Below are 10,946 nucleotides of genomic sequence, written 5' to 3' on the forward strand. Positions count from 1 at the left end.
GGATGGATGATGGAGGGAGAGAGAGACGGAGGGAGAAGGAGAGAGAGCGAGTGAAGGATGGATGAGGGAGGGAGAGGGAGACGGAGGGAGAGAGAGCGAGTGAAGGATGGATGCTTTCTCCATTACCTGAAGGTTTGAGAGTTGAGTGAATGATTTATCACACCCCGGCTGCGCACATTTGTAGGGCCGATCTCCTGTGTGAATTCTACCGGAGACACGAAGATATTAAACAGCATCACATCGTCCAGGGACACAGGACAGTGCTCACCCTCACACACTCTCACGCACACACACACTCGCTCCCTCACACACACACACTCGCTCCCTCACACACACACACTCGCTCCCTCACACACACACACCCGCTCCCTCACACACACACACCCGCTCCCTCACACACACACACCCCTCCCTCACACACCCCCCCCCTCTCACACACACCCCCCCCCTCTCTCACACACACCACCCCCTCTCTCACACACACCACCCCCTCTCTCACACACACCACCCCCTCTCTCACACACACACCCCCCTCTCTCACACACACACCCCCTCTCTCACACACACACCCCCTCTCTCACACACACACCCCCTCTCTCACACACACACCCCCCTCTCACACACACACCCCCTCTCTCACACACACACCCCCTCTCTCACACACACACCCCCTCTCTCACACACACACCCCCTCTCTCACACACACACCACACAACCCCCTCTCACACAACCCCCTCTCTCACACACACCCCCCCTCTCTCACACACACCCCCCCTCTCTCACACACACCCCCCCTCTCTCACACACACCCCCCTCTCTCACACACACCCCCCCTCTCTCACACACACACCCCCCCTCTCTCACACACACCCCCCCTCTCTCACACACACCCCCCCTCTCTCACACACACACCCCCTCTCTCACACACACACCCCCTCTCTCACACACACACCCCCTCTCTCACACACACACCCCCTCTCTCACACACACACCCCCTCTCTCACACACACACCCCCTCTCTCACACACACACCCCCTCTCTCACACACACACCCCCTCTCTCACACACACACCCCCTCTCTCACACACACACCCCCCTCTCTCACACACACACCCCCTCTCTCACACACACCCCCCTCGCTCACACACACACCCCCTCGCTCACACACACACCCCCTCGCTCACACACACACCCCCTCTCTCACACACACACCCCCCTCTCTCACACACACACCCCCTCTCTCACACACACACCCGCTCTCTCTCACACACACCCCCTCTCTCTCACACACACCCCCTCTCTCTCACACACACCCCCTCTCTCTCACACACACCCCCCCCTCTCTCACACACACACCCCCTCTCTCACACACACACCCCCTCTCTCACACACACACACCCCCTCTCTCACACACACACACTCCCTCTCTCACACACACACCCCCTCTCTCACACACACACCCCCTCTCTCACACACACACCCCCTCTCTCACACACACACCCCCTCTCTCACACACACACCCCCTCTCTCACACACACACCCCCTCTCTCACACACACACCCCCTCTCTCACACACACACCCCCTCTCTCACACACACACCCCCCTCTCTCACACACACACCCCCTCTCTCACACACACACCCCCTCTCTCACACACACACCCCCTCTCTCACACACACACCCCCTCTCTCACACACACACCCCCTCTCTCACACACACCCCCCCTCTCTCACACACACACCCCTCTCTCACACACACACCCCCTCTCTCTCACACACACCCCCTCTCTCTCACACACACCCCCTCTCTCACACACACCCCCTCTCTCACACACACACCCCCTCTCTCACACACACACCCCCTCTCTCACACACACCCCCCCTCTCTCACACACACCCCCCCTCTCTCACACACACCCCCCCTCTCTCACACACACCCCCCCTCTCACACACACACCCCCCCTCTCTCACACACACACCCCCTCTCTCACACACACCTCCCCTCTCTCACACACACCCCCCCTCTCTCACACACACCCCCCCTCTCTCACACACACCCCCCCTCTCTCACACACACACCCCCTCTCTCACACACACACCCCCTCTCTCACACACACCCCCCCTCTCTCACACACACCCCCCCTCTCTCACACACACCCCCCCTCTCTCACACACACACCCCCTCTCTCACACACACACCCCCTCTCTCACACACACACCCCCTCTCTCACACACACCCCCTCTCTCACACACACACCCCCTCTCTCACACACACACCCCCTCTCTCACACACACACCCCCTCTCTCACACACACACCCCCTCTCTCACACACACACCCCCCTCTCTCACACACACACCCCCTCTCTCTCACACACACCCCCTCTCTCTCACACACACCCCCCCCTCTCTCACACACACACCCCCTCTCTCACACACACACACCCCCTCTCTCACACACACACCCCCTCTCTCACACACACACCCCCTCTCTCACACACACACCCCCTCTCTCACACACACACCCCCTCTCTCACACACACACCCCCTCTCTCACACACACACCCCCTCTCTCACACACACACCCCCTCTCTCACACACACACCCCCTCTCTCACACACACACCCCCTCTCTCACACACACACCCCCTCTCTCACACACACACCCCCTCTCTCACACACACACCCCCTCTCTCACACACACACCCCCCCTCTCTCACACACACCCCCCCTCTCTCACACACACCCCCCCTCTCTCACACACACCCCCCCTCTCTCACACACACCCCCCCTCTCTCACACACACACCCCCTCTCACACACACACCCCCTCTCTCACACACACACCCCCTCTCTCACACACACACCCCCTCTCTCACACACACACCCCCTCTCTCTCACACACACCCCCTCTCTCACACACACACCCCCTCTCTCACACACACACCCCCTCCTCTCCCTCTCACACACACACACACCCTCCTCTCCCTCTCACACACACACACACCCTCCTCTCCCTCTCACACACACACACACCCTCCTCTCCCTCTCACACACACACACACCCTCCTCTCCCTCTCACACACACACACACCCTCCTCTCCCTCTCACACACACACACACCCTCCTCTCCCTCTCACACACACACACACACCCTCCTCTCCCTCTCACACACACACACACCCTCCTCTCCCTCTCACACACACACACACCCTCCTCTCCCTCTCACACACACACACACCCTCCTCTCCCTCTCTCACACACACACACCCTCCTCTCCCTCTCACACACACACACACACCCTCCTCTCCCTCTCACACACACACACACCCTCCTCTCCCTCTCACACACACACACACCCTCCTCTCCCTCTCACACACACACACACACCCTCCTCTCCCTCTCACACACACACACCCTCCTCTCCCTCTCACACACACACACCCTCCTCCCTCTGCTGTGACCCGCACCCCAGCACCCTCCTCCCTCACGCACCGCCGCCCACCTTATGTGTTGCTGCAGGTGCGAGAGCTGCCGAAAACTCTTCTGACAGTAGTTGCAGCTGTACGGCTTGGCTCCCGAGTGGATTCGAATGTGTTGGGCCAGGTACGATGTGTTGGCGAATGTCTTTGAGCAATGGGGACAATGATGGGGCTTGGACTCTGTGTGTGACTTCGCGTGAATCTGCATTTCGGACTTTGACAGGAAGGTCACAGGACAGATCCGGCACCTGGAGACCAACAGGGAGCATTAGACCCTCCGACAGTGCGGCGCTCCCTCAGCACTGACCCTCCCTCAGCACTGACCCTCCAACAGTGCGGCGCTCCCTCAGCACTGACCCTCCGACAGTGCGGCTCTCCCTCAGCACTGACCCTCCGACAGTGCGGCTCTCCCTCAGCACTGACCCTCCGACAGTGCGGCTCCCCCTCAGCACTGACCCTCCGACAGTGCGGCGCTCCCTCAGCACTGACCCTCCGACAGTGCGGCTCTCCCTCAGCGCTGACCCCCCCCCCGACAGTGCGGCTCTCCCCCAGTACTGACCCTCCGACAGTGCGGCGCTCCCTCAGCACTGACCCTCTGACTGTGCGGCTCTCCCTCAGTACTGACCCTCCGACAGTGCGGCGCTCCCTCAGTACTGACCCTCCGACAGTGCGGCTCTCCCTCAGTACTGACCCTCCGACAGTGCAGCACTCCCTCAGTACTGGCCCTCCGACAGTGCAGCACTCCCTCAGTACTGGCCCTCCGACAGTGCGGTGCTCCCTCAGCACTGACCCTCCGACAGTGCGGCGCTCCCTCAGTACTGACCCTCCGACAGTGCGGCGCTCCCTCAGCACTGACCCTCCGACAGTGCGGCTCTCCCTCAGTACTGACCCTCCGACAGAGCGGCGCTCCCTCAGCACTGACCCTCCGACAGTGCGGCGCTCCCTCAGTACTGACCCTCCGACAGTGCGGCGCTCCCTTAGTACTGACCCTCCCACAGTGCGGCTCTCCCTCAGCACTGACCCTCCGACAGTGCGGCTCTCCCTCAGCACTGACCCTCCGACAGTGCGGCGCTCCCTCAGCACTGACCCTCCGACAGTGCGGCGCTCCCTCAGCACTGACCCTCCGACAGTGCGGCTCTCCCTCAGCACTGACCCTCCGACAGTGCGGCTCTCCCTCAGCACTGACCCTCCGACAGTGCGGCGCTCCCTCAGCACTGACCCTCCGACAGTGCGGCTCTCCCTCAGCACTGACCCTCCGACAGTGCGGCTCTCCCTCAGCACTGACCCTCCGACAGTGCGGCGCTCCCTCAGTACTGACCCTCCGACAGTGCGGCTCACCCTCAGTACTGACCCACCGACAGTGCGGCTCTCCCCCAGTACTGACCCTCCGACAGTGCGGCTCTCCCTCAGTACTGACCCTCCGACAGAGCGGCGCTCCCTCAGCACTGACCCTCCGACAGTGCGGCGCTCCCTCAGTACTGACCCTCCGACAGTGCGGCGCTCCCTTAGTACTGACCCTCCCACAGTGCGGCTCTCCCTCAGCACTGACCCTCCGACAGTGCGGCTCTCCCTCAGCACTGACCCTCCGACAGTGCGGCGCTCCCTCAGCACTGACCCTCCGACAGTGCGGCGCTCCCTCAGCACTGACCCTCCGACAGTGCGGCACTCCCTCAGTACTGACCCTCCGACAGTGCGGCTCTCCCTCAGTACTGACCCTCCGACAGTGCGGCGCTCCCTCAGTACTGACCCTCCGACAGTGCGGCTCACCCTCAGTACTGACCCTCCGACAGTGCGGCGCTCCCTCAGCACTGACCCTCCGACAGTGCGGCGCTCCCTCAGCACTGACCCTCCGACAGAGCGGCGCTCCCTCAGCACTGACCCACCGACAGTGCGGCTCTCCCTCAGTACTGACCCTCCAACAGTGCGGCGCTCCCTCAGTACTGACCCTCCGACAGTGCGGCTCACCCTCAGTACTGACCCTCCGACAGTGCGGCTCTCCCTCAGCACTGACCCTCCGACAGAGCGGCTCTCCCTCAGCACTGACCCTCCGACAGAGCGGCGCTCCCTCAGCACTGACCCTCCGACAGTGCGGCGCTCCCTCAGCACTGACCCTCCGACAGTGCGGCGCTCCCTCAGCACTGACCCTCCGACAGTGCTGCTCTCCCTCAGTACTGACCCTCCGACAGTGCGGCTCTCCCCCAGTACTGACCCTCCGACAGTGCGGCTCTCCCCCAGTACTGACCTGTAGGACTTGCTGTCCCTGCCTCCCTCGTCGTCGTTGGGGACTGCGTAGGGGTCCCCCAGCTCAGCCAGGCTGGGTTCGCTAGGCCGTCCCTTCCGCTTCCGGGCGCTGGGCGTCTTGACGGTGCCCTCGTCCTGGGCCGGGGGAGGAGGGGGAGGGGGAGGGGGGTTATGGTGGTGGCCCGGGGCCTGGGGGTGGGCCTGCTCCTGGGCCTCCTTGTCCAGGCCGGCCAGCGAGGGCACCCCCTGCCCCCCGGCCGTCAGGGCGGGCACAGGCCCGACACGATCATGGCGGGGGCGCCCGCCAGCGAGAAGGCGGGCGGGTGGGCCAGGGGGCTCAGGCCCGAGCTGGACGAGGACAGGCTGGCGCTGGGCGAGGTGATGACCAGACCTGCGGGAGGCGGCAAAGAAAGAGGGGGGTCAAAACAACGCACGACACCGGGAACGGGGGGGCTAGAAGTGGCCATTCGGCCCCTCCAGCCTGCTCCGCCACTCACTCCTATCATAGCTCATCCCCAATGGCCCCCATTTCGTCCCCCCGGCACATTCTGCTATTCCGCTCTCAGACAGTGCTGACCGCCGTTGACGCCGCTATTAACACCTACTCCGGTCCCCGAGTCTTTAACACCGTCCTTAACGCTAGGAGCAGAAATTAGGCCATTCGGCCCATCCAGTCTGCTCCGCCATTCAATCGTGTGCTGATACTGACCTTCTCTTTTGCTCCACCCCCTCCCCATAACCCTCGACTCCGTTGTCAGTCAGAAACCCCTCTAACTCGGCCTCGAATATATATTCACTGACCCGGCCTCCGCCGCTCTCGGGGGGGGAGAGAATACCACAGATTGACCACCCTCCGAGAGAAGAAATGCCTCCTCGTCTCCGTCTTCAATGGGAGACCCCTTATTCTGAAACTGTGCCCTCCCAACCCTCGTTCTAGATTCACCCCCACGAGGGGGGAAACATTCGCCCAACATCCACCCTGTCGTGCCCCCCCCGTCAGGATCTTATATAAGATGGCCTCTCATTCTTCTAAACTCCAGTGGGTACAGTCCCAACCTGCTCAACCTTTCCGTCATAAGACAAACCCCCACTTCTCCCCAGGAATCAGCCCAGTGGACCTTCTCTGAACTGCCTCCGATGCGAGTCTATCCCTCCTTAAATAACGAGACCAAAACTCTACGCAGTACTGCGGCTGCAGAAACGCCAAAACCCTGTGCAATTGGAGCAAGGCTCCTTAACTTTTATACTCCTTCCCCCCACCACCCGCCCTTGCAATAAAGGCCAACACTCCATTTGCCTTCCTAGACATATAGTAACATAGTAAATAGGAAGATTCGAGTCTGCCAAGCCATTCATTACGATCATAGCTGCTCATCCAACTCAATAGCCTGCTCCCGCTTTCTCCCCATATCCTTTGATCCCTTATGCCCCCAAAAGCTATATCAAACTCCTTCTTGAAACCATACAAATGTTTTGGCCTCAGCTACTTTCTGCGGTAGTGAATTCCACAGGCTCACCACTCTCGGGGTGAAAAAATTTCTCCTCATTACTACTCTGTAGTACTCTGGCTGCGGACTCCCCAGCTCCCTGTACAGTTGTGGCGAGACTTCCCGGCTTTTACACTTCATCCCCCACCCCCCCCACCCCCGAACCCCTCGCAATAAAAGGCCAACGCTCCATTTGCTTTCCTAATCACTTGCTGCATCGGTGGACTGACTTTGAGAGATTCATGGAGAAGGACGCCCAGATCCCTCTGCGCCGCCGAGTTCCGAAATCTCTCTCCGTTTGAACGGTCCGCGGCTTTTCTACCCTGCCCGCCAAAGTCGACGGGCGCGGGTCTTCCCCACGCCGCCGCGTGTTTGTGCCCGCCCGCTTACCCGGTCGGCGCCCCTTGGCGAACTCTTTGTATCCTCCCCGCAGCTTCCTTTGCCGACCGACCTTTGTGTCGTCGTCGTTTCACGGGAAGTGGGCGTCGCTAGGCCAGCAGTCGCGGCCCGTCCTTAATAGCCCCCGAGCAGGGCAAATCAGGCTTCTCAGCCAACGCCACCTCCCCTCGCCCGCCACGGACCCCACCTCTCCCCCCACCCCCCGGCCCCTCACCCACCTGTCATGAGTGCGGAGGGCAGCGGGAGCACCGTGACGTTCTCCGTGACCACTGGCTGTGCCTCGCCGCCCTCCTTGATGTCAGCGCTGGGGGCCTGCGCAACCCCGCTGATGGGGCCGCTGGTGATCAGAGGAGGAGAGTAGGTCTGCACTTGCTGCTGCTGCTGCTGGGGCTGTGGAGGCGCCGTCTGGGGACCGGGGCTCGGCCCACAGCTCTTCTCAGCCATCAGCTGCTCCTTGATCTTGTTGATGAACATGACGTTCTCAAACTGCGGAGGCAAGAGGCAGAGGGGGTGAGGGACGGAGCGAGCGAGGGGGACAACAGGGGAGGCTGGGGAGACAGGGGCGAGGGGGAAGGGCGAGGAGCGAGAGGGAGAGGGAGGGGGACGGACGGAGAGAGAGAGAGATAGAGAGACGGAGAGAGAGAGAGAGAGAGAGACGGAGAGAGAGAGAGATAGACGGAGAGAGAGAGACAGAGAGAGAGAGAGACAGAGAGAGAGAGAGACAGAGAGAGAGAGAGTGCGAGGCGGAGAGGGAGAACGCGAGGCGGAGAGGGAGAACGCGAGGCGGAGGAGGAGAGCGCGAGTCGGAGGGAGAGAGCGCGAGGCGGAGGGAGAGAGCGCGAGGCGGAGGGAGAGCGCGCGAGGCGGAGGGAGAGAGCGCGAGGCGGAGGGAGAGAGCGCGAGGCGGAGGGAGAGAGCGCGAGGCGGAGGGAGAGAGCGCGAGACGGAGGGAGAGAGCGCGAGACGGAGGGAGAGAGCGCGAGGCGGAGGGAGAGAGCGAGAGACGGAGGGAGACGGGAGAGAGACGGAGGGAGAGAGCGAGAGACGGAGGGAGAGAGCGAGAGACGGAGGGAGAGAGCGCGAGACGGAGGGAGAGAGCGCGAGACGGAGGGAGACGGGAGAGAGACGGAGGGAGAGAGAGCGAGACGGAGGGAGAGAGCGCGAGACGGAGGGAGAGAGCGAGAGACGGAGGGAGACGGGAGAGAGACGGAGGGAGAGAGAGAGACGGAGGGAGAGAGCGAGAGACGGAGGGAGAGAGCGAGAGACGGAGGGAGAGAGCGAGAGACGGAGGGAGAGAGCGAGAGACGGAGGGAGAGAGAGAGTGAGTCATGTGTTTGTCCTTACCTGCCCAGCCATGGTTGGGATGGGAGTCCAGAAATAGCTGTTGCTATAATGAGATTGCTCCATGTCTCACTGCGGGACAGAGAGAGAGAGATAGAGAAAGCTGTGATTCGGCCTGGCGGTGAGATGAGGTCAGCGCGTCTCTGTCTCTGGACTCCACACGGCCTCCTGGCACTTTGCTCTGAGGCCAAGAGGAAAAGAAACAAGCAGCGGTCAATTCAGTTCACAGACTGCCTCCCCCACTGCCCCTTGCCCAGCAGATATTGCTATGTCAACGTCACATTTCCGGGCGGCCATGATGGCGTGACATGTTGACATGGGAACCTCCAAATTTCAACGCGACATCGCCTTATCATCAGCCCCACCCCACCTCTCCAACCGCCTCCAGGCCCTACAACCCTCCACTCCGCTAACCTCCTCCAGGCCCTACACTCCTCCCTATCTCTGTAACCTCCTCCAGCCCCTATAACCCTCCCTATCTCTGTAACCTCCTCCAGCCCCTACAACCCTCCCTATCTCTGTAACCTCCTCCAGCCCCTACAACCCTCCCTATCTCTGTAACCTCCTCCAGGCCCCTACAACCCTCCCTATCTCTGTACCCTCCTCCAGCCCCTACAACACTCCCTATCTCTGTAACCCTCCTCCAGCCCCTACAACCCTCCCTATCTCTGTAACCTCCTCCAGCCCCCTACACCCCTCCCTATCTCTGTAACCTCCTCCAGCCCCTACACCCCTCCCTCTCCCTGTAACCTCCTCCAGCCCCTACAACCCTCCCTCTCCCTGTAACCTCCTCCAGCCCCTACAACCCTCCCTCTCCCTGTAACCTCCTCCAACCCCTACACCCCTCCCTCTCCCTGTAACCTCCTCCAGCCCCTACAACCCTCCCTCTCCCTGTAACCTCCTCCAGCCCCTACAACCCTCCCTCTCCCTGTAACCTCCTCCAACCCCTACACCCCTCCCTCTCCCTGTAACCTCCTCCAGCCCCTACACCCCTCCCTCTCCCTGTAACCTCCTCCAGCCCCTACAACCCTCCCTATCTCTGTAACCTCCTCCAGCCCCTACAACCTTCCCTCTCCCTGTAACCTCCTCCAGCCCCAGAACCTTCCCAATCTGACTAACCCCCTCCAGTTGTGGCAAGCCCTTCCTACCCGTACAGCCCACTCCAAATGAGAACGCTCGCCTATCTTGAGCCGCTGACCAAATAATTGCACCCTGACTAGCCCAAGGCGTTGCCTCACAAATCACTGCCACAGGGCACCACACGGGGAAAAGGAAGCGAGCAATGGGCGTGGAATTTCTTTGGGGGAAATGTTGCAATTGCACTCCCAATGACCCTGCAGCACCCAATCCCAACAGACTGCCGCACAATTTTGCAACAAGCTTAAGTCGTCTGCCAGTGACATCATCTCTCGTTACATCCTCACCTTCTCTGTCTCTCCAACTCCGAGGGAGCGCCGCACTGTCGGACGGTCAGTACTGAGGGAGCGCCGCACTGTCGGAGGGTCGGTGCTGAGGGAGCGCCGCACTGTCGGAGGGTCAGTACTGAGGGAGCGCCGCACTGTCGGAGGGTCAGCGCTGAGGGAGCGCCGCACTGTCGGACGGTCAGCGCTGAGGGAGCGCCGCACTGTCGGACGGTCAGCGCTGAGGGAGAGCCGCACTGTCGGAGGGTCAGTACTGAGGGAGCGCCGCACTGTCGGAGGGTCAGTGCTGAGGGAGAGCCGCACTGTCGGAGGGTCAGTGCTGAGGGAGCGCCGCACTGTCGGAGGGTCAGTGCTGAGGGAGAGCCGCACTGTCGGAGGGTCAGTGCTGAGGGAGAGCCGCACTGTCGGAGGGTCAGTGCTGAGGGAGAGCCGCACTGTCGGAGGGTCAGTGCTGAGGGAGAGCCGCACTGTTGGAGGGTCAGCGCTGCCACTTTCCACACTTCAAGAGCTACAAATTATCTTTAACGCAGTTTTTAAATATTATTCAGATTCCCAAAGAGCAGCGTGAAGATTCCCAAAG

The 10,946-nt window shown here is 61.5% G+C and overlaps 1 protein-coding gene across 1 annotated transcript; it reads right to left on the reverse strand.

The window, feature by feature from the left end:
- Positions 1-126: 126 nt before the first annotated feature.
- LOC144677048 (zinc finger protein 384-like) lies at positions 127-9,124 on the reverse strand (the record flags this gene model as incomplete). The annotated part of the gene is made up of 6 exons (XM_078537311.1): positions 8,949-9,124; positions 7,823-8,090; positions 5,986-6,109; positions 5,720-5,872; positions 3,501-3,725; positions 127-205 (listed from the first exon to the last, which is right to left on the reverse strand). Coding segments are annotated over exons 1-6 (912 nt in total), but the record flags the coding sequence as incomplete, so codon positions are not given.
- Positions 9,125-10,946: the final 1,822 nt, after the last annotated feature.

The sequence above is a fragment of the Cetorhinus maximus genome, unplaced genomic scaffold (genome assembly GCF_964194155.1).
Source record: "Cetorhinus maximus unplaced genomic scaffold, sCetMax3.hap1.1 HAP1_SCAFFOLD_2181, whole genome shotgun sequence".
NCBI classification, from domain to species: domain Eukaryota; kingdom Metazoa; phylum Chordata; class Chondrichthyes; order Lamniformes; family Cetorhinidae; genus Cetorhinus; species Cetorhinus maximus.